Source organism: Paramormyrops kingsleyae, chromosome 9, assembly GCF_048594095.1.
Source record: "Paramormyrops kingsleyae isolate MSU_618 chromosome 9, PKINGS_0.4, whole genome shotgun sequence".
Lineage (NCBI taxonomy): Eukaryota > Metazoa > Chordata > Actinopteri > Osteoglossiformes > Mormyridae > Paramormyrops > Paramormyrops kingsleyae.
The window spans coordinates 13,891,809-13,915,508 of NC_132805.1; the positions used below are offsets into that span (position 1 = coordinate 13,891,809).

The window sequence follows — 23,700 nt, forward strand, 5'->3', positions numbered from 1 at the left end:
GATGGACACGCCTGGCCTCCCCCCGCCCCTGGTATAGTCCGTCCTCGTACCCCTCGCCCCCCCATCCTTATTTGGTTTGGTTTCTTTTTGGTTTGCTTCTGTCGTTGGTTTGTTTGGTTATTTTTGGTTTCCTCTTCAAAAAAGCTTGCAGTGCCTGCTCCAGGCTCCCTCTGAGAATCCCGCTGGTCATCCCTGCCTGTCTGTCTCCGTCGCACTGGCTCAGGCCCTTATTTTGTCCTTTCAGTAAAATCCTCATAGGCAAGAGAGAGGGGCAAAGGGGATGGAGAGTAGGGGGAGGATCGGGTTTTTTTTTTGTTTTTTTTGTCATCCTCTTTTTTGTCATGGCTGAGTTCTTCTCTGTAAAGTTTAAGAATAAACGCTTTGGTATCCAACAAGAGAGAGTGAGAATCCATATGTGACAAAGAAAATGAATGAGGCGTGAATGTGATGCACAGAAAAGGAACTCATGGCATTGGTGGCTCTCACCCACACTGGTGTACAACATCAAGGCTGTCAGATGTGGAATGGAAGTGATGAAACGTGTGTGTGATCCCCTCCATTCTCTGAAAGTGTTGGGAGAGACAGAGGGACAGAGATGCGTCTCCACACACCAGGTCCCATCTTAATGGGGACTGGGGCTCCCCATAGGACCTCAGCATGGCACCTTTATGAGCCTCACGTGTTTTTGGTTGGGGGTGGGTGGGTGTATGTTTGTATTTAGATAATAAAAAGCATGGTCGTCTCTGTGTATGTGTCATATCCCCACAGCAAGGTAATATTACTTTTTTTGGCACAGAGAGAATTGCCTTCCACTTAGCTTATGTGTACACGTGACTTTGGTTTTTATTTATTATTGAATGAGAATTCTTTGGCAAACCTGTTTCTGGTGGTTCTGTCGTTTTCTGTGTGCAGTCATGCAATTCTCTGCTCGTCAGTAAAATTAAAAATGTATGTAGGGCTCAGTACATGTGAGGTGCACGGGGGAGGGGCCACCCCCTGTCTCTGCTCAGCTTTCTCAGGGTAAATGTTTCCGATGATAGTGAAGATGACGACGACGACGACGATGATGATGATGATGATAAGGAGGACAACAATGGTCAGAAGACAAAACCTTAACAGTGAATGTTGCATAAATTGGCACAGGAAGTTGGCAAAGGAAAAAAAAAACACCCATTGATCCTATAATTACTTATGGACACTTAAAATCGAGAGTGTGATGAAGGACTAATGAGCAGTGACAGGCAGCAGGGGCATTCAGCTGAAAGCAGAGGTAGGTAGAGAGAGGCATGGCAACAGTGACTGAGATTCATATAAATCATTTATAAAAAATCAAATACTCAACACAGATGAAAAAATAAAAATGTAAATATATTAACAGAGGAACATAGGGAATATAAAAAGGATGACTTTGTCGTGCTGTTCAGGCATGAGTGTAGCTGTGTGGTGCTGTGTCACGGCGATCTGATCCTGGACGGTTCAGTATTTACAGGTCCTTTGGGTAAAGCTTTTCTCTCCGTATTTTTGGTTTCGGTTTTTGGTATTTGGGATTTTGGCATGGTTGTCATTTTTTGTCATTGTGTGTTCTTTCTTCCTTCTTATTTTTTTTTGGTTTAAGATCCTTTTCCTTCTTTCCCCTGCATCTTTTCAGTAAAAGTCTTTCTCTCACCTCTTTGTTCTTGCCACCATCCTAACACACAGTAAAGTTTTTTGTCATTTTTGGTTCACAAGAATCGTCACGTGTCTCCGTCCTCTTGTCCGCTCCCTGTTTTTTCATTCATTTTTTTTCAGAGTAGAGACAACGCGCGTATTCATTCTTTGTTGACAAAAAAGTCCCACAATGCCTCCTCTCCATCTGCTTAGATAGATAATTTTTTGGTTTAAATCTCCCCCTTTCCCCTTTTCCTCCTCCACCTCTTTCTCTCCTTCTCTCTCCTCTCTTTCATTCTGTGTATTTTTGGCTTTGAAAGACTGAGAGAGAGAGTGAAAGCAAGAAATGGAGGGAGAGAGAAAGATAGCTTTGGTTGAAAGGCGAGGTTTTGTACTTCCTCCTCTTCCTTCTCCTCCTTCATTGTGATTGGCCCACGGGCTGCGTCACTCAGTCTTGGCTCCTCCCAGAGCGGATGGGCTGTGTGCCACCTCACTGGAGGAGCAGGAAGAAGCAGAGCTTGAGCAGGAAGAGGGGGAGCAGGAGGTGGGGCTCATGCTGCTGGCGGCGGGGAACGATGTGTGTTTTGTCGCCTTGGCTACAGCAGCGCTGACCAATCCCACGCCGGCGCCCGGCCCCATGGGCAGCAGGGCAGAGTGGTTCAGGAAGAGGGAGGATGGCAGGCCCCCACCTGTGCCCCCAGCTCCACCCAGCAACACCTTACTGCCCCCTTCAAGACTGGAAATGGGCAGCTGGCCACCACTGACTGCCAGAGCTGTGGAAGAGCATAACGGAAAGAGAGAAGGGGGGTAAAGAGTCACGGTTAGTACACAGCAGCCGGCAGCCCTGCTGGGACGGATGAAGAGGAAGGATGAAGAGGAGATGGGAAGCCAGACTGGCCAAGGACTGATATGTGAATGCACAAGCAGGCAACAGTACAAACATCCACACAAACTGAGGAAATGACCGTGAATATGCGCAGTGGAATGTGGCTTAACAAGCAGCAAATACCCCAAAACATCAGCCTTATACTCAGAGATATATTAAGCACATTCAGAGATGCTTTTCCCCAGCTTGGACCTTAAGGCTCCCTCTGCTGTGCATTTCTCTCTCATCCCTCTTGCCCTCTGCCTACAGTTTCTCTCTCTTTGGCACCCTCTGCTGGTAAGTCTAAGTAATCACTGCACATTCTCTCTGTCTCCCTCTAACACACCTTGAATGGTAGCCAGGGGGTTGTTGCTGATGAGCGCTTGGTTCATCCCTGTGTTAACTCCCATCATTGTGTTCCTGAAACGCATGCATCCACACATGCACACGCAAGCAAGCACATCCCCAAGGTCAGGAGGACAGGATCAGACAGACAGGCAGGCAGACATTCAGATAGAAAGAAGAAGAAGGCCAGTTTAGAAGCAGACATGTTTGTTATTCAATGCCTCTGCTCTATTAAAATGCACGGAAAGACATGTATCACTGTCATGATATTCACTATGATCTGTGTGTAGACATGTATCACTGTCCTGGTGTGTGTACATGTTTCACTGTTGTGGTGTTCACTGTGATCAGTGTGTGGACATGTTTCAGTGTCCTGGTGTTCACTGTGATCAGAGTTTAGACCTGTATAAGTGTCGTGGTGTTCACTATGATCAGTGTGTGGACATGTATCACTGTTCTGGTGTTCATTGTGATCAGTGTGTAGACATGTATCACTGTCTGGGTGTTCACTGTGATAACTTTGTGGTCATGTTTCACTGTCCTGGAGTTCACTGTGATAAGTGGGCAGACATGTTTCACTGTCCTGGTGTTCATTGTGATCAGTGTGTGGACATGTGTCACTGTCCTGGTGTTCACTGTGATGAGTGTGTAGACGTTTCTCATTCCACGATTACCTAGATATCTTTCAAAAATCTAAATTTTAAAATGCAAAGAACAGAACATAGAAAATGACAATTGTTTATGTTTGTGCATAAACAGTACCATATATGTCCATTTGGTAAAACTAAACAACAAAATCAACATTTTTTAAGAAAATCGTTTCCCCCGTATTTTTCATACATACCAAAAACATAGCATTGAACTTACAGTATAGGCACAGATTTTTGGAGGGATTATGAGATAATAAATGGCATTCTGCAGAGACACAACATTTTCACACTCCTCCCTGAGTTCTGAGTAACAACACGTGTGAGTGTGCGTGTCTGTGTGTCTGTGCCTATGCACGTGCCATCTGGTGCCGTGATCTGCTGTTGTCGCTGTGCGTGTGTGCATGTGCATGAGAGCAGGCGATCTCCACTCGAACTGTCGTATTCACCTCAAGTTTGCAGCGAAATCAGTGATGCAGTGAGACACGTCACCGTTCTTTTTACCCATACGCCACAAGCTGTGAACACAAAAACCACACAGAGGGTTAGCAGTCTCAGCTGAGAGAGGGTGGGGGAGGGGGGAGGGGTGCGGCTCGGCTGAAGGGGGCAGGGTCAGCGTCTGCCTGTGTGACAGCCAAGGTGGATCAAGGCCAGTCCTGGTCTGTATGCAATGTGTGTGGGTGTATGTGTGTGTGTGCGGAATCTGTATTTTCTGGGTGTCCTGAGTGTGTGCCTGGGCTGGGCTGCAGGAGGAAGCGCCAGGTAAACCCTTACCCTGTGTTGAGGCTCAGTGTGCTGTGGCTGGGAGGGGCGGGGCTGGCTGTGCTGCGAGGTGGCGGGGTCACTGGGGAAGGGGCGGAGCTCATGGTCGCAGTGCCGCTTGGGGTCAGAGGGCAGACTGAAGACATCGTGGTCACTATGGAGGGAGAGAGGAACAGACACAACAGGCCATGAGGCACCAGGAAGCTCATTTCACGACTTTCCGAAGCTGGACCTCAAGCCAGAGAAGCTACTTCTCTTTTTTCGCAAGTTAAGAAGCAGAGCCACATGGAGTCAGCATGGGACCCACCTGTTGTGCTGAGGCTGGTGACGGCCTGGGACAGTCCCGGACTGGACATCTGGAGGGTGCCGGAGAGACGGAGAGAGGAGAGGCAGATGGAGAGGAGAGAGGTGAGATAGCATGCATATGTCTAACGTACGCTAACACTGCGTCGTGGGCCGACATGTCTCTGTGCGTCTGCACTCAGCACTGTGGTTAGCGGCCGACAGAGATGCTAAATGAAGAGCACTCCAGGGATCAGGAAGGAGGAGAGGTTTGGCAGTACAGCGGTGCGTGTGCCACTGCACCTCAGTTAGGAGAGGATGGGCACTGCAGGTCGATCACAGGGTAAGCATGCGCGGAGGGTGTGTGTGTGTGTGGGTGGGGCATGCAGGCCACAGTGGGAGCGGTGGAGGGGGGTGCGGGGGGTGGGTGAGTGCGGGCCGTACCATGTGCGGGCTGTAGCAGGGGGGTTTGTGCGTCGGAGGGGGGGGCTGGCTGGGCAAGGGAGGGGTGGCGCTGGTAGGGTTGATGCGTTTCTCTTTCTGGCGCCGGTTGCAGAACCAGACCCGGATCACCTCCTTCTCCATATTCAACTGCTCCGCGATCAGCAGGATTTCCTCTGAGGTAGGCTTCTGGTTCTGGAGGAACAGCGGAGATCCATCAGCACTAGGTTTGCTAGAACCATGCCAGCCCCTGTACCGCTCCGCCAGAATCACACCATCAATGTGACTGACGGCTCTCTGATAGAATAATCCATCACACAACTCATTTTAGCTGTTTTTAATGAAAAACAACTTATGATTAATGGTGCTGTAATTAACAACCTAATTCGTTAGCAGGACCTTTGGGAATATGGTAACAGGTTCTTTGGGGAGCTGCACTTTAATTAGTTCTGCAGTAGAATAATTGCGTTGGATGTTACTTAAAAATCAATATCATATCAAAAAGACTAAAAAAATTAGAGACCCTAATAGGGATTCATGCACAGAAGTCTGAGCCAGATGTGCATGGACTGTGTGCTGATTGTCCCAGTAGGGCCACCATAGACCGACTGCTCTTAAAGTAATAGGCACGTTATTTTGCGTCCTAGGCTGACTCACCGCGATGAAGCTGCGTTCTAAGGCCACGCGGACATTGGTCTCAATGCTGGTGCGCTTCTTCCTGCGGCGGCCAGGGAGTCCCTCGAAGCCCAGCGACGGAGAGGAGAGGGAGCTGGGGCTGGGCAACGTGCTGTCAATGGACATGGTCTCTGTCGGGCCGGGGGGGGGGGGGAGGGTGACAGGTTGAGCAGGAATTCATCGCGTGACTTCTGAGTGATGTCATAGCCACACACGCCCCCTCACCACAAGCCACGTTCGGCCCCCTCTCTGAAGCTTCACTCGTGTACATATTTTCCAGTGTTTTGGCTTTTCCGTCACTGTTACATCACTCTTGGCCTCCTCCGCCCCCCCAGTCGCGGTGCACAGCCCCTGCACTTTTGCCCAGCCCCCCCACCACTCACCGGCATCGTTGAGCCACTTCTCCAGCAGGGGCTTCAGCTTGCACATGTTCTTGAAGCTGAGGTTGAGTGCCTCAAAGCGAGAGATGGTCGTCTGGCTGAAGTCGTTGCCGTAGAGTTTGCCCATGGCCAGCCCCACATCGCCCTGATGTGGACAGACATTGCGTTAATTACACAGGAGTGGGGGGGTCATGACAGCAGTAGGCTGGGGATGGAAATGTCAGATATCGGGGGCACCTGTGTGAAGCCCAGCTTGATTCTCCTCTGTTTGAAGGTGCGTGCAAACTGTTCCAGCTCCTCCAGGTCGCTGGGCTCCTCGGGGTGGGAGGTCACGGAGTTTGCTGAGCTCACGCCACTGTCCACACCCTTGTCTCTCTGTGGTGGGGAGGCACGGTTACCACAGCGCCCAGGTACACGGCTAGCGGAGGGGGGACAGGCATCCCCATGCCAGACACAGTGGCCTACCTGTGCTTGAAGCCCCAGTCTGGGTGGAGCTGACAGGAGGCTCCCTTGGTTTTGCTGAGGTAGCGGAATTAAATTTGGTGTCGATAGCAGACCTGGGAAAAGAAAGCATGCAGATGAACTGACAGCTGACACTGTTATTGGTCACAATCACCCAACTGAAAATCACCTGATGGAATACAACCATATAAACAATGTAGCCTGGAGGGGCAAGACAATGAGAAGAGTGGTCCTAATGGCTGGTCCTATCGAGTAGTGTGATCCGATAATATTTTAGGTATTTGCTCTATGAATGTTAATTTGAGCTTATTTTGGAAAGAGGACAGATCAATAGAGATGCAGAAAAAATGTGCATCTTTTATAACTTTTAAATGACACTGATAGAATGTGGTTGACAGATTAGTAGAGGTGAAAAGTACAAATCCAGTCGACGTTATTATTGTTTTTCAACCCTGTGTACCCTGTGGCTATGACTCTTTATGCTCAACTGTTTGGTTGAAACAAATCCTTGATCTGGATTTGTACTTTCTGGACCTGAACTTTCCACCTCTGCAGATTAGGCTCTAATCACACACTGTTTATACATCTGTCCATCTTCCAAGTGACAGGAAGGCTGCTCAGTTCCAAGCTGTACTGCTGTAGCCGTTAGCTGGTTAAGGTGACAGGCCGAGCTGCTCAATCTGCCATTACAGCAAAACCACGCTGGTTTGTGCCAGTGTTGGCTGTTTAATAATATCATTTAGTAATGTTGGTAGGGGCTTCTGCTTTCTGCATGATGGGAATGAGTAACTGGCATGTTCTACACCTTGTGATGTCTGCGGACCGATTTACGTTGTACAAAAACATCACAGACCGGTAGTATGGGGGCTGGGGTTGGGGGGGGGGTCCCTATTATAAAATTTGCCAAGCTGAGGGGGAGGGCATGCAAAGTATATGGAAATATGGAACACTGTATATTGTCATTCAATACAGGGCAGGTAGCAACTCTATCCCCCCAATCCCCTCCCCCAGGTCTACAGGAGGCCCTACATCATAGGGAGGGTCATGATGAGGTGGGCGCAAGGCGGAGTAACCACCTAAAGAAAGAATGTGATGCTCTGTGGCTTTGCTTTGTTCTAAAAGGTCTCTCCTAAAATCTACCATCTTCGGCCATGTTTGCAGACTAGCAGAATGCAACTGATATCCATTAATCACATTGATATTGACTATTTTATTCCAATTCTAAACCAAACTATCTCAGATCTCCCTCCACTAGTATTCTTTATCCTTCTTTACAAATCCAGGCCTCATTTCAAGTATCTCTGACACAACTGTTATTCTACAGGTTCATTCTATAGGTGGTGCTCCCCCTAGTGTCAGTGTAGATTACTACTGGTGCTTTTCTGTGCTTCTGTAATTCTCTAAATCTCCTAATGTAATTGCTGCAGCTCTACATTTATTGTCCAGTGTTTAGCTCTGTATTTCAGTATGTCTTGTCTCTTTATGGAATGGATGCCCAGTGGTCCATGCTTGCAATCCCATTGGCCCTCTTGCAAGCCCGAGCCCCTCACCTTGTTGCCCTTGCTGTGTTTGGGGCAGAAGAAACTGCGCAGGTGACTGCAGGTGGTGTCCAGGCACCAGGACCAATTGCTGCAGCTGCAGCAGGTGCTGGATATCCTAAGAGGGAGGAGGGAAAGAGGAATGGGATGCGAGCCAAGAGGCAGAAAAAGCGGGTGGGCCCCTGTGCCAAGACGGGAACAGCTGATTGGCCAGCCGTACCTGGGCAGTGAGCTGGATTGGCTGAGAGAGGGTAAGCTGCGGCGGAGGGGGCGGAGCTGGGGTGCCTGCCTGCTGCTCCTGTGTGCTGTGTGCCTGCGACTGTGCTGTCTGTTGACTCTGCTGCTGCTGTTGCTGCTGCTGCTGCTGCTGATTGGCTGCATGGGCGGCGTGAGCAGCGCTGGACTGCTGCACGGCAGCCGCCAGAAGCTGAGCCTGCGCCTGCTGCAGTAAGAGCTGCTGCTGCGCCGGCAGGAGGGCAGTGAGCTAACGGAGATGAGGGGAGGCGGGGAGGAAGGAGGGAGAAGGCAGGTGGGAGACCATCAAAAGGGAGGCAAGCAGAGTGGGAAACGGGCCCTCCAGGAGCTGGGGGGAGCGTCTGGCTGAGCTGACGTCTGGCAGCAGGGGGTATGGAGAAGAGGGGGCACAGAGGGAGGCGCAGCATGTGGAGGGGAGGGGGGGGTGTAGGTAATGTGGGGATGGGAGTGATATACGGGAGATGGACTAGGCTAGAGTGGGAGGCAGGGTCTGGGTACAGAGAAGGATGAGGGCAGAGTGGCCGGGAAGCAGGCGAGCAGCGAACCAAGGCCCTGAGCAGGCAGGGAGCCGCTGGGTGACTTACCCCCGCCAGCTGACTGCCAGTAAGCATGAGCTGTGTGTGGGGAAGGGCCGCCTGAGAGGGTGCCGGTGCGGGGCTGGGGGACATCTCACCGCACTCCTCGAGTTTGCCCTGAGAGAGAGAGAGAGATGGAGACGCATGAACGGGGGCAGCCCAGGGGGTGGGTGGGGCAGTCATATCAGCAGAAACATGAATCGTCTCAAAGTCACCAAATTCACAGAAGGCCAGAAACCAGGAAGGACGGCGATGATAAGGGTGCAGAATAGTGCAAGTACACAAGAGCTTCACTCTCACCCTAACCGATGGCATGAAACCAGCATTTCGATCGGAGGAGGGTGACTGAGCGAATGCGGTCTCGTCCACAGAAGCAGCCTGAGAAGGTCCGAGTGTCACCCACAGGCTGAAAATGTGCTGACCTCCTGAGCTAATATGGGCAGTGGGGGGGGGGGGGGGGGGGAAGGGCTGCGAGTGACGGAACCTGGTCAGAGTAATTCCGTCCTATCCTGGGAGTTATGTGCAGTGGGTCTAGGTACAGGAGACCCCAATTAGAAATGAGCCAAACTGACGAATAAACAGTTTGGTTTATTGTTCCAGGAAATTAAAAAAGCTACAGGCCAGCAGTGACAAGAGGCAATGCCCCCAGAGGACCTCCTTAGCTGATGGGGTGCACTTTCCTCAGGTCCAATATTAATTTTGGTCACGCTGAGTCATCCAGTACCCGATGGGGCGTTTCCTTATGCCCAGAGAAACCTGCAGACTGGACACCATTATCAGCTACAATGTTACCGTCTGTCCCACGGAGGGGGGTCTGTTTGGCTGTAAGGTAGCGGGGGCCCTTCAGGGGGAGGCCTTCCCGCTGTGAAATTAAATGATACTTTTCGCATATCCCATCATGCTCTGCTCAGGTATGTTTGCAGCTGGGGCTCGAGTACAGGGTCAGACATGATCTGACACACCTGGAGCATTTCAGGAGGATTAAGGTCCTTGCTCAAGGGCCCGATGATGTGACTATTCTATCCACCACGGGACTTGACCCCACAGCCTTCATATCACGAGCCACACACCAGCCTTAACCCCCTTAAACTTAAACACTGAGCTTTGAAAATGTGAATAGTGAATACAAGACTGTCTTCCTCAAAAATTGCATAACAATACAAAGTTAATACGCTTCAAAGGAGCCACAATAGAGACAGAAAGCACAATCGACAGAATAGCCTTTGATGGGCTAAAAACACACCTGTTTTTTCTTGGGGGGGGGGGCTGCTTCTCACACTGTTACCTGGAGCACAATACTCACCGCGCCAGAACACCGTTCTACAGAACACCACTACCCTGAGCAGATCCTTCAAGGCAGGAACCTTGAAATTAGTCGACACGGTGAAACCATACAGCTCGCTCGGCCACATCGGACTGGATGTTTTCAAGCAGGAAGTTTAAGTAATTGACCATCTAAGAACACTTTGTAGTTTTTATCTGACAACCTTTACTGAAACACACAGGTCAGTCATTCCAATGATATTTTTAAAATTGGTTTCAAATTCCTGGCAACAATATCAAGGTTTTACTTCCTGCAGTTAAAATAAGGCACATTCTTTTACTGACAGAGGATGTTTTGCCATAGAGGTCCATCACATGGAGACTAACCTGGAAAATCCGATTTTTTGAACTCCAGGACTCTAGGATACAGCTGACTTTTTACAGTGCTTCATTGTTGCCATAACCAGCTCTGCACTGGACAGTACCAGTAGTTGGAGAATTACTTCTCTTCCCATCAGTTCTTCACTCCATTCCAAATATCTTACCTTCCTTCTATTCAGTCCATTCTCTTCTCCCCCATTACCATCGAGATCTCAGTGAGAATAATATATATCAGTAATGACGCTATCACTCTGGAAACCAGATACTGGTGGGATTACCACAGAGAGATCCAACGGATGGGATGACTGCCTGCACCTGCTCTTTACAGCCTCCAGGGGGCGTTACGCCCCGTCGCTATCACTGCCATCACCGCATGTGCTCAGTCTGCCCCTGTACGCTTCTCCCCTGTACTGTTCATCACGGCCGGCCATCCTCACTCTCTGTCGCTCCCTAACCGGCTTTGGAAGTGAACCTTCCCTCTGTCTCACACGCATGTCAGTGTGATGAGAGTCGCATTCCTGGTTGGGAATCTCACCCTCCACCGCCGCGCACGCACCCTCGTTCCCAGAATACTGGAATGCCGTGCTGGGGCATGCCCAAACCAGTGCAAGTACAAACTGCCCTGATTTGCATATTAGTGAGTCTCAATGCAAATTAGCTTCTAATTGTTCAGTACAAGCTGAGCTTTATGTCGAGAGATCATTTGGAAGCAGGAAATTTCATGTAAGCATTCCACTCGCACGGATTGATGCCGGCCTCTCTCGTTCCGTCGTCCCCACAGACACGCACATGCACATACACGCACACACATGCACACACGCACACATGCACACACGCACTCACCTTGGTGCTGCTCAGAGTGGGCGAGAGGGAGAAGGGACTGATTTTCATTGGCTGAACCTGTCACAGGAAAGACAACACTCTGTAAGAACAGGCTGCCAAACAAGGGCTCACACAGTACCTGCTAGGAAGTTACATTTAGGTGTCACCAGATGTTACAATATTACTTTTTTCTGTTACCAAAAAGCATTATGTCCATCAGGCATATTGCTCAGGCATCACTACTGTACTGTTATTACAACAGTCTCCTGCCATGTGGTGTGTAGGACAGGTTCATGTCAATGACCCTTTCTAGGGTTTCACAGTGGCTGTCCACTAGTTTGCAAGCTTGATCTATAGACCCTTTTGTGCAAGAGGCTACAGACTTACATTACAGTGTAGTTATAAGGCATTACGAGGCATTATGTAATATTATAAGACATATAAGATGTGTGAGACGACAATGAAAATGTGCCAAATAAGGAACAGGAGGCAGACCTGATGGTTGGTGTCTGGGCCATTTCTTTCTGAGTCTGTGGAGAAGAGAGAGAGAGAGTGAGAGAGAGGTGGGTTGAGCAAGTCGAGGATGCATAGGCTGTACAAGACAGGCAAGGAAAAGACGGACGATCAGCGAAGGGCTGTGCGGGGAGGATGTCGGAGCGAGCGCCTGGCTGCAGGGCGGCCTGGCTGCAGGGCGGCCTGGCTGCAGGGCGGCCTGGCTGCGCTTGATTCCCTCCCGTTAAGGCCAACATCTGGCTGACTCTGCTGTGACTGCTTTCTGAAAGCTTGTCCTCAATGGCTGAATGAGAGGCTTTCCATCGCCTCCTAAAGGTAGCATCGCTGAATGGGAAATGTGACTCGGTTCAAATACAGCACCGTAAGCAACCAAAAAACAGGACTGGAAGCAAATTATGGAGACGAGGCAGATGGAAATAAGATGGAAATAGAAGAGCATGCCAGGATTCAGGATACAACTACACAGCTGTAGTCACCATAAAACTGCTGACAAACTTTGGAAGGGCCCGATGTGAATGAGGTGTCTTACGGTATAAGTGACGATAAAAATCTTTTGTGGGTGAGTTTTGTGAGTCTCACACAAATTTTGCTGGCTTGCATTCTCTCTCACAACACTCACACACGCATTAAAGATCGGAAATAGTGAGAAATCAAGAAGTATATGCTGCGATATTTAGGACAGAAAAAAATAGGCTGCGATGTAGAAAAAGTGATTAATACACATTGAAAAAGACACGCCGACACACACACGCATGTACACACGCCCACGCATGCACGTGTACAGACGCAAGAGAAACAAAAAGCAATTCTTACCTGTGCTCTCCATTGGAGAGTCGGCTCCTTGCTTCTCAATCTCTACTGGCTTCGACATCCTTATATCTACAGGTGTAAAAGGGGATGGAGGGATGAGGAGAGAGGAAGATGGTTGTTAAGACACCTGTCCAAGGGGTGGTGCTTCTGAGCTCGACACAGGGCATCGCAGACGGAAAGATGGAGCTGTGTGATTCGTTACCCTTGTCATTTTTCTGTCCTTTTTTAACATTATTTTGGCTTTTAATGTTACACTACAGGAACACAATGTTTTTATTTTTACATTAAAGCAGCCCCTGAGCTTATGGTTGCCATCCACTGAGCTTGTTGTTAAATGTGTCTATAGGTGCTGAAAGTTTCATTTCCTGTCTACATATGAAAACATTGTTCTGTTCTGTGAGAATCCTTCTTTCATGTCCCACTAGTTGTGTCTTCTCCCATTGCCTGCCCCCCCCCCCCCCCCCCGTTGGTGTTCCCGGACTTGTGCTTCATGCCCAAGCCTCGTCTTTACTCAGTGAACTCTGCTCTTCATGTCCTCCCTCCCATGGACACCCCCCCCCGGTCCTTGGCAAGCATCCTGGAAGCATTTTGGGGCTCTTCTAAGCAAGAGAGCGCCAGTCTGTTGCTAGCACTCCTGAATTTCTAAGGCTATGGATGCCTCTGATGTTTTGAACAAAGATGGCCGATAGAGAGTCACAAACTCAGCAGCCAGCAGCTGGCTTAAGTGTTCTGAGGCGCAATATTAAACCAAGAGGTTGTGGGTTCAAATCCCAATGGAGAAACAACTATAGTTATTTGAACAACATGAGTAAGTGGAACTTTAAAAATGTCCATCTGCATAAACATGGGAAAAATATTATACTGAAGTTTATTAAGTAGCTTTGAGTGAAAGAGCTGGCTAGAAAAAATCAGGACCCCGAGCTACTCATATAGCTCCCAATGAAGCAATTTCTTTTTCTTGTATAAATCCTAGATGTATGGAGCCAATGACCAAGATTCGGAAAGGATGTTAGTGCTGATTTTAAGTTTAACACGAGAACCGTGTAGGGTGACAAATAGGTACTATTAGGTGTTTGATGGAAAAAAAATATCACAGCAAAGCATACCTTAAAAATCCTCAAAATTACAAAACACCCCAAAAATTTCCTACAACGGCTTGGAGCAAATTAATCAGAAAAGCAGCTGTTGACTGCATGTTACATGGGGGTCATGTGACTTGCCAGTTCATTAAATGTGTGACTGTTTAACATACAGTCCAACAAGGACACAGCGCTCAGGCAGTGCAGCGTTCAATACATACAGTCCCCTTCCACTGTGTCCAAACATGTATTCCAAAGCCCAACAAGTTTGACAGTTAATTCAACCAAAGTCTCAATTCCTTCAAATTGTAATCTTCAAATAAAATTTTAATAAAATATATAATAAGCAAATATGCTCGTTAAAACTATCAGCTATGTTTTGATCATTCTAAGTTTTAATTAACGGCATTGGTTATTTTTAATTTATATAAAATTAATTTTAATTGAAAAAAGGTTTTACATCAAAAGCAACTGACAAGCATTATAGTACAGCAGAGGAAATGCATGACAGTTATTAGAAAAAAAATATATATATTTTTCTATTGTGCCAGTTAATAAGTGTGGAACATAAATATGTACGCGTGTTGATGTTTATTCATGCTAAAACTATATATATATATATATATTAAATTAATCAGTCACACATTTAATTAAAACAGCATTGTTATAACTAAGCTTCTCAACAAACATGAATTGTTTTTAAATATTATAATACTTACCATTCATTACTTTGATTATACAATTGCTACAGATCTGTGAAATATGTCTTGATTTCTTTCAGACTTCGGTGACAAATCAACGTCTCAAGCAGTGTAAAAACATAAAACGTCTAGTTGTAACTCTTCAAAAATACTAAAAAAAAAAAGAAACACTACTGAGAATAAACTTCAGGTGAACCGCCTAGAATGTCTAGTCCCCTGTTGTCGCCGTTATTATCGCATTTCTCTGTGATATTATCTAATTTTTTTGATAAGATTATAGAAAAGAGAAACGTATAAATTACCATTAACGCACTGCAAGCTTTATAATAATTGTAAGCATTTTACCGAAATGTCGCGCCGCTTGTTGACTTTAATATCTCTTTTAAGAAATAAGATTTTGGTGGTTAAACATGTTGAGATGGTTCACTGGCAGTCAGTTTTCAGGTTTTAGACGGGAGAGGGCAGCGCGGCGCGGCTGTCCGTCTGTCTGCGTCTAAAGCGACTTCAAAGGCGACTCAGGCTCCTTTCAGCTCATCCTGCCGGGGGCTCGCCGGTTTTCTAAAGCCCGAAATGCGGGGCACACGGGCGGATCATTTCAGTGCAGAGCCGGTTTGAGGTCGCCTACCTGCCATCCCCGCTGTCAGGGGACGTAGCGGAGCAGCGGCGGCGGCGGAGGTGAGCAGGTCCAGGCGCCTGCGGAGCGTGGAGACTATGCAGCTCCGTGTGACTCAGCGAGGTGTTTTTCCTCACACGCACACGCAGGCACACACACGCTCGCTTAGTGGTGCTCTAACACATTAACAAGGTCATCGAGGGTTACCCTCTGACACTGTACTCCTCCAACTTCTGCGACTTTCTGCGCCGATTAATCACTTATTTGGAAAATCCTTAATCAGTAATGTCTATGGATGATTACTTCGAGTTCTCCTTTTAAGGTTAATATTAAATAAGGATGCTCTTTTTTGCTCTTATCTCCCATCATAAACCAATAGAGGACACACACTCGCAACTGCTGGTGTCAAACAAGGTGTTTTCCCTCCTTTTTGTTTTATCTGTGCTATTTCTGGGTACCGCCCCCTCATCTAAGCTCTTAACTGTCTTAATTTAACTTGCCATCCTACCTGTTTTTCTTTTTCAGACTTTGCAGTTACAATGACCACCTGGTGGGCGTGTTTGTGTTAAACTCTCCCTTTCATCCAGTTTTTTTTTTGATGAAACGTGGAGAATGAACGCCACTTGACCCAAACTCCAGACCGAGCGCAACTAAGCGGCTGCCCCACACGCTATGGGAGCACTCGCCTAGCCGTCCGGATTCTGCTTCCTGGTGGTGTCCGGCCACCTGGTACACATGGCCCACCGTCAACATGATGCAAGGCCGCGGCCACCTCCCGTATGAGCGGGTGACTCAGAATTATGCTATCCCATTAACTCATCATTTCCTGTTTTACCAGTTTAGCCCCTTTCCTCGCTGTGGGACAGTCCCCATCCCCAAGAGAGATGCAGTGATGAGAATGGAGAGAGCGATGGAGGGAAGACAAGAGGCAGATGAGATGCACTACACAGTCAGCCAGAGGTCTGTACTGGCAGCTCTCAGTTCTTGCCCCCCCCCCCACAAAATTACCCCCACTGCACTCCCACCTGCTACTCCCGTCCCGTTAAGAGAAGAGTGTGTTTGTATCAAGATGTTTTTGGGAAAATTCACACTGATGTGCCGCTTGGGTCATGGCGGGGGAAATAAAAGTCTCCGTTTTGGGGGGGTGTTCTACAAGGACAGGGCTGAAGGCTAACAAAGGCTGCCATGTTGTGAACAGCGTTTTGAGCAGCCTGGGGAGGGATGCATCTCCCATTACGGCCATGGGTTGGAAATCACTTAAAAATCATCAGCAAATCAACACAAACGAGGAGGGACGTCATGGTAATGCCTCCGAGTTCACACATGAATCGGACACGAACACACAACGGTACTCAGACACACACTTCTCCTTTTCAAAAAAATGCAAATACAGGCAACGAATGACTAACGGTGAATACCACCTGCAGCCAGCATCTATCCCCCTGGCTCCTCTCTCTCTCTTTCTCTCTCTATCTCTCTCTCTGGCTTCTTCTCTCATTCCCTTCATCTCTGATAAAGTCTGAAAAGTCAGTCTACTTAGCCCAAATACAGGACCCAGGGCATCCCCTTAGCCGCGTGCCGTGTTTAGGGATAGCGATAGGCCTCCTTGATGTCCCGATAAAAGGTCTGAGAAAACGACTTGTTTGAGCAACCCCATTACCTTTGAACATTATACAGCATGGGGGTGGGGGGTGATAACCCTTAATAAAAAGCAACAAAACTGGCCAGATCAATAGGTGTCACTCAGGGCACGCAATGTTAGCCATTAATATTCAGAACGGGCCTCGGGATTAATATCATCCGGCATATGACGTCACAATTTCTGCAGCTTGGTTTATAAACTTTTTATATATGTTAGTATATAAGAGTGATATTTTGTGTTTGTTGTAAAGCCTTTGGAGCGAGCAGTGAAGGCAAATTACTGATGTGTGTGTTTTTATACAGCACGCTGTTTGAAAGTAAGAGATAGGTGACTATGGGCGGTTAGTGTTTTACCGTGTGTTTGCACTTAGCATTTTATGATATTTAGTATAATCATCAGTGGGGTTTTAAGGTTCCTGTGCCCTCTGTGCAATGCTGGGCAATGAATTATAGTGTAGTGTCTGGTTCTCTCACTTCCTCTCTAAACTTCCTCTCAGACTGGGCTGAACTCAGTGTAAACCAAACTCTTACAGTAAATAATGCTATTAATACTGCACTGAATATGCGTACACATACTCAGGCACACGGCTCACACACTAATGTGTGATTAATTACACCATGCACAATGAATCGAACATAAATGTTTTTGGTTCTGTTATGGTTCAGCACTCACCAGCTGGGGCCTGTATTACAAGCTATTTAAACATGTATTTTCACACAGATATATCTTAATTATACTTTAAAAGTATTTTTCATTTGTGATGTGCGTAAAAGAGGTAGAAATCTGCCGGCGGTATGTGCCGTCCCCCTCACAGTTCTATCCCAGATGTCTGTTGTGGAAATGAGGTTCCTCTGGTTGCCTGACACACTCAGCACCCACTTTTTGCATCAGACATTTCTGGCACCAGAACACAGCGGGCACCGTCTGCCGTGCCCCCAGTAGCTGAACTGCTGTGAGGTAAAGCAGCCAAGCAGACGAGGTATTTTTGACAGGGGCACCTGTCTGCTTGCCAATGGTGGACGCTCATACGGCAAGTGGTTACGGGGCAGTATGCCATTTGGATTCAAGCCAAGGCTATCGCCGAGTTTTCAATCCGCGGATGACATGACCTGGTCTTGGAGAGCAGGAGCCCCATAACAACCCTCAGCTGTGACTTCCCAGCTTTTCAAAGTGGTAGAAAAGAGGAAGAGGGCTTACCAATGGCAGGTAGGATACGGAGCAGCCAGCATTCGATCTGGAATCATCTTCAGCCACATACTGCACAGTAAATGCAAAGCCCAGTGGTCTGGACCTCCCCCGACACAACTCACAGTCACAGACATACGGCCAACAGCAACAGCCACAGATATCAAAGTCAGAAACCATGCCTAAGACTCTTCGCTCACAATGTAAATTGGCAGCACAGCGCGAGCAGCCAGCCGTTGGCGGCCCTGCGTGATTTGTCGATGATGCATGTCGAGACAAAGTCACACGCAACAACACAAACTTAAATGAGCGAGTTCATCAGAACTGAGGACACCCTTGCACATGATTTACTTTGACGCGTGAGTGGGACATGACTCTTTCAACAAAGCATGCTCCAGGCCACACAGAAGCGTCTTGGGAGTCTGGTACAATCAGAAGGACAAACTGGCAGCATGTCAAACACACCTGCTAGCTAATGAATTCAAAAAGTACATCTGTTTACAAATACTAGCATACATACAACCCATCATTGCTGTATTTCTCACAAGAAAATACATCCGATGTCACTGGTACACGCACTCAGAGAGCGGGTGCATGATAGCGAGACAACAACGCACTCAGCGAGTAGAGTAGCCCTGCTTTCGCTACTGTAGACTCACATCTGACCTTTCGTTCTGACTGCGACCAGTCAACCCGCTTTTGATGTCCACTAATTACCAGAGTTTGCTGAAGGCAGGACAGCTAATTAATATCTCAGTACTGCCATGAGAGAAGCTGTTAATTAGCCCTTAGTAACAAAAGGACAAAACTGTAAAAAGACTTACCCTGTAACCAAACATTTGAGTGCACCATGGCTGAGATCTGTCTGTCCGTCTGTCTCTCTTTACTTGCACCTAGTTTGTTCTCTATCTATCTATCCATCTCTCTCTCTCTCTCTCTCTCTCTCTCTCTCTCTCTCTCTCTCTATCTATCTCTCTCTCCACAAGGGGGGAACAAACTGATCATGAGGGGAGGGGAAAATAGCGTGTCTGCTTCTGTTTACCATCCTCCCTCTAAAACGCTCCCTCCTTCCACCACTGTCACCGCCCCCAGCACCCCACATCCTGAAGACAGTGCGCAGAGAATGAGAGGGTGGCGTACGAGATACAGTAGACTCAGCGAAAGAATTCTAAATTGGAGAGAGAAGGAGGAAGTAGGAGGAAGTGAGAGGTGGAGACGGAGAGAGGGCGTGAGAGAGGCCCCGAAGAGGCAGGTGGAGGGCGGATACAAAGCGAAAGAGACCGGGGACGGCCTCGCCGCGGAAAGTGTTGGGGTAGCTGGAAAGTGCCGATCAGAGCTTTTTGAAAAACATGCCCTTCGCATTTATTCAGTGTTTCTGCGTGTAAAAATGACATTTTGCTGGCACAGCCAAGGAGACTTCTATAAATAAGTTGTATATACGATGGCTAAAAATGAAAGCGCTCATACAAGGTGTGCGTTTAATGCAACAATTTGTATTAAATGAGACAGGTTACAGAAGGTATACCTCAATGTTCCTCTGTTCTTTACTTTTACAGTTCAAGCTTCAAATGTGTAAGAAAGAGTAGTGTTACAATAATATTTTTAGTTTTTATAATTTGCCCTGTAATTTATTTGATTCTGATTTCAGCATTATTAATTATTGGTATTTCTCAGATGACTTTTACATAGCTTTTTGTGTTTTATTTTGTTAATAATTACGTTAGTTATTAATGTTTTTGTATTTGTGGCTATAGCATGTAGTAGCGTCATCGGAACAAACTATTTAATCATACATCTTCAATTGATAATAATATGAAAGATACCATCTTAAATGGCATATGAATTAGTTCTTCCGTTAGTATGGGGCGGGGGGAATCGCGGACTCGGAATCGGAGCACAACCTTGTGTAGGAGCGGGATTCAACCACACGGTGGCAGCATTGACCACATCATCGATGTACGTCCACATGCAGCCTGGACACCGGGCAGTTCGGCATTTGCAGGATAACAGGGCGGAGATTGTAGATAGACAACGAAATTATGTGTAAGTACTAAAAGAGAAAATGAAATGTGTATTCATATTTAGGGTCATTTTCTTTCTAAGCGACTTCCAGCTTCAGTTACATTAGAGCAAGGGGGAAACATGCAGGCATTAATGGAAGTCGCATCTCGTCCAGAGCCCTGACCACTATTTGCAGATGGGCATGATGTGGGGGGCAGCCAGTGTCCCCCTCTCACATTGTGCACGGGGCTGGTGACAGACTGTGCGTGGGACATCGTGTGAGTGTCACTGAGGGCTGGGAAGCGAGCCGTGTCCATGTGTGTCGCCAGGTCAGAGGTCGTCGCGGCACTCTGGTGCTGCCCCCCCCCATAGATGCTCTGTCTGTGCAGGGCCAAAGCTGTGGGGCTGTGTGGGAGGGGCCTGCCCTTCTGCTGGAGGGTGTTAAGCCTCTGTTCCCATGACGACAAGCCCAATAACACTTTATTCTGACTGCTCTGAAGGTACAGAATTTGTTCTGTTCTGTTCCATTTCTCATATTAAAGAACCATATAATCATTTAAAAAATGATTTTACTCTTTTCTAAGATTTTTGTATCATAGAAAGCCTGACATTTTAAGCATGTTGTTCCGTTTTGGTGCTGCGAAACCAGTGAAACTGGTGTAAACCCTTGCATTTTGCAGGAGTAGTTTTCACACACAAGGGGTTAACATGATGGGTCCATCCCGATTTGGCTGGGCAGCGATGGGTCTAACTAAATTCGCTGAGCAGGGACGGGTCTGTCTCGATTGGCTGGGCAGCGATGGGTCTCTCCCGATTGGCTGGGCAGCAGCAGGGCTGTCCCAATTGGCCGAGCGGCGACAGAACTGGACACCAAGCCATAGCGTACTGTACGATAGGAGGGCCGCACATGTGACGGGCACAAAGGCTGTGGCCGGCCTAGCGCTGACCCGCAGGAGGGGTGAGGAGTCACTGGGGGGCCATCAATCACAGCATTGTCAGGGCTGATGAACGGGATTGGGGGGGGGGGTGAGGGTCAGGCAGGGGAGCGCTGGACAGGGGAGGGGGCCACAATTGCTGGTCAGAGGGAATAGAGAAAGAACCTGTCCATTGTGGGGGCCTGAGGGGGGCTAACATCCACTCTCCACATCAGCCCCATTGGTCCCCACCCCCACCAGCACGTGGGCTTCATGTTTCTACCCTCTGTGAGCAGGTGGTTTCACTGCATTTGGGGCCAAATGCGGTGGCAGCTGGCAGGGGACCAAGGAGGCACGAGCGGGCAGTCGCAATGTCAACGGATGGGCAGTAGCCCTCAGTGAGCAGCACGACGCCTGCAGTCACAGTGCTCCAGTGGACAGCAGACAGTCGGCTTCATGAGAACTCCAGCTGGAATCAACGCTGGAAAGTAATGCTCTTTCCTGGGGGGGGGTGGAGGCAAGTCCCGCCATAATTTAAATCACTCCTTGGGCGATAACAACTTTAAAACATCTAAAATTACACCATGGAAAAATGACAAAGTTTAAGGCAGCCCAGAATTGGCAGATCAATTTGTTGTGGATCGTATAATTGGGAAGATCCGAAGGTCTGTGTTTTCGCTCCCCTTCTCTGTCATTCATCTACATCAGTCCATCCTCCCTGCCTCCCCCCCCCCACCAGCCCATCCATCCCTCTCTGCACTCTTACTCATTTCTCTCCCTCTTCTCTTCCCTCCATCTCACTCGCCCCCACCCACTCCTGCCCCTCCCTCTCTCAGCTCAGAGTGCAGGAGTGCTGGTCAGCAGTAGCTGTGACATCACCGGACACAACTCTGCTCTCCGATTGGACACTTGGCCACGTTGCCAGGCAACAGCACTGGAAAGTCTGTGTATGTGTGTGTCTGTGTGTGTGTGCATGTATGTTTGTGTGTGTACACGACTGAATGAATCATAGCAGGTTATGTTTTTGTGTCTGATTATTTTCAAAATGAGCACATGACTTGTGAAGACTGAACATCAGTTCAAAAATCTGTTTTGTTCACGTTTGTGCGAGTATTGTTGGCCCATTCGATGACACACGAAGTGTCCTCACAATTCAATACAAAATTCTGTGTATTAACGTTCATTTTAAAGGGCTCGCAGTTTAGAAATTCAGTGATTTCGATGCTTCATTCAGGATTTTGTGGCTATGCTGTGACTTTTTTGAACAGTTTTGGTGTCAAAGTACAGGTCCACAGAAGTGACACATGTTGAATGTGTATGTGATAGCAGACTGTGTCTTTCTGTGCATGTGGTGCGTGTCTGTGTCTGAGTGGAAATTGAGGACATTATTTTGTATTTGTGTGTGTGTGTATGTGTGTGTGTGCGTGCGTGCGTGCGCGCGCGCATGTCCCTGGGGAATGGGTGGTTATTGTATCTGACACAGCGGCTCTTTCTCGCGCCTCATATTTCTGGGCCGATCGATTCCTCTGACTCCCGACAAGACAATAATCGCACCTCCCTCCCTCACTCCATCACAGCCATTATTACTGCCCTCCCCAGGGAACACAATGGAGGGAGGGAGAGAGGGATGAGGGAGAAAGAGTGAGAAAGGCAGGGATGGGTTCGGAGGGGAAGAGTGAAGAAAGAGACAGACCGAGAAAAAAGATGGCATGGGAGCGAGGTATCAACGGAGAGATGGATGGAAGAGAAAGGCAGGTGAGGTTAGAGAGGGGAAAGAAACAGGCGAGACGGAAAAGGAGGGATGTGGAAGAGGGGGGGGGCGATTAGAGAAGAAGTAGCCAGAGAGCCAGGGGGTACAGTGTGTGTGTGTGGGGCGGGGGGGGGGGGGGGGCGCAGGGGGGCAGAACTAAAGGGAAAAGTGTGCTGATAGTGCGATGAGGCAGAGAGGTAGAGAGGAAGACAGAGGAGTGGCAGGGATGGGGAGAGGGTTAGCTGGGACAGCGCCCACGGATCGTACAATAAAGGCAGGGAATTACAAGGACAGAGATGAAGGATTCTCTTTTCCATCTTTTTCCAATAAAGGAGAGAATCAGAGACAAGGAAGGAAGATGGTGGGGGGGGGTCAGGGGGGTTAAGGGTAGACAGATTCCAGAGAACAACACACTGGGCCCCGAATGCGAAAGGGTGGCCATGATCACGCAAGGGCGGGCCAGCAGGCCGTGCACACGGGCACGACACGGTCCCTCTGGCGGAAGGAGAGAGCCGATGGGCGCCGTGAGACCGCCTCCTCCGGCCTGGGCCTTCTGGATGCTTCCGTGCAGCTCCGCGCAAGACCACTGTGTCCGGCCAGCTTAAATCTAGATTACATTTACAGTAATTGGCTCTCAATTGGAGAAATTGCTGTTTGACCTCTAACCCCTGCTCCGCTGCTGTCCACATTGTGTTCCCCATCCTAATCTTATCCCATATATACTCCACCCCTCTTTCTCTCCTCCTTTGCTTCATCAATATTCCCTCTTTCCCCCTCTCTCTCTATCAGTACATCCATCTTTCTCTCATTGTAATCCCTCTCCCTCCCCCTTCTCCATTTCCATCTCCCTATTCCCTTTCTCCTCTCCTTATACCTCCAATCCCATTTTCCTCCCCCCTCCAGGCCTCTCTCTCTCTCTTTCTCTCTCTATGATCCCCCATTCACTTCCCTTGCTATCACGCTTCTTTCCTGCCTAACCCGCCCGTAATTATGGTGTTCATGGAGTTTATTTATCTATATGTATAGCGCTCCTCCACAGTAAAATGAAAACATGCAGTGGCTAGACAAGGACATAGGTGCAGTTGGGAGAAAGAGCGATTGAGAGATGCAGGGTGGGGTGGTGTGGGGGGGGGGGGGCAGTTAGGTGGAGGA

The 23,700-nt window shown here is 48.3% G+C and overlaps 1 protein-coding gene across 3 annotated transcripts in view; it reads right to left on the reverse strand.

The window, feature by feature from the left end:
- Positions 1-1,300: 1,300 nt before the first annotated feature.
- Positions 1,301-23,700, reverse strand: part of pou2f2b (POU class 2 homeobox 2b) — a 41,225-nt gene continuing 18,825 nt past the window's right edge. The window contains exons 2-17 of one of the 3 annotated variants that reach the window (XM_023809943.2): positions 12,667-12,732; positions 11,836-11,870; positions 11,362-11,418; positions 8,884-8,991; positions 8,265-8,528; positions 8,057-8,162; positions 6,510-6,601; positions 6,282-6,419; positions 6,048-6,189; positions 5,647-5,795; positions 4,993-5,184; positions 4,574-4,622; positions 4,279-4,420; positions 3,954-4,022; positions 2,859-2,932; positions 1,301-2,420 (exon numbers count right to left, since the gene is read on the reverse strand). In XM_023809943.2, coding sequence (XP_023665711.1) covers positions 2,092-2,420; positions 2,859-2,932; positions 3,954-4,022; positions 4,279-4,420; positions 4,574-4,622; positions 4,993-5,184; positions 5,647-5,795; positions 6,048-6,189; positions 6,282-6,419; positions 6,510-6,601; positions 8,057-8,162; positions 8,265-8,528; positions 8,884-8,991; positions 11,362-11,418; positions 11,836-11,870; positions 12,667-12,732 — 2,012 coding nt within the window. In that variant the 3' untranslated portion in view covers positions 1,301-2,091. Of the gene's footprint in view, positions 2,421-2,858; positions 2,933-3,953; positions 4,023-4,278; positions 4,421-4,573; positions 4,623-4,992; positions 5,185-5,646; positions 5,796-6,047; positions 6,190-6,281; positions 6,602-8,056; positions 8,163-8,264; positions 8,529-8,883; positions 8,992-11,361; positions 11,419-11,835; positions 11,871-12,666; positions 12,733-23,700 lie in introns of all 3 variants that reach the window. The other 2 variants (XM_023809942.2, XM_023809944.2) reach the window with 2 other exon arrangements.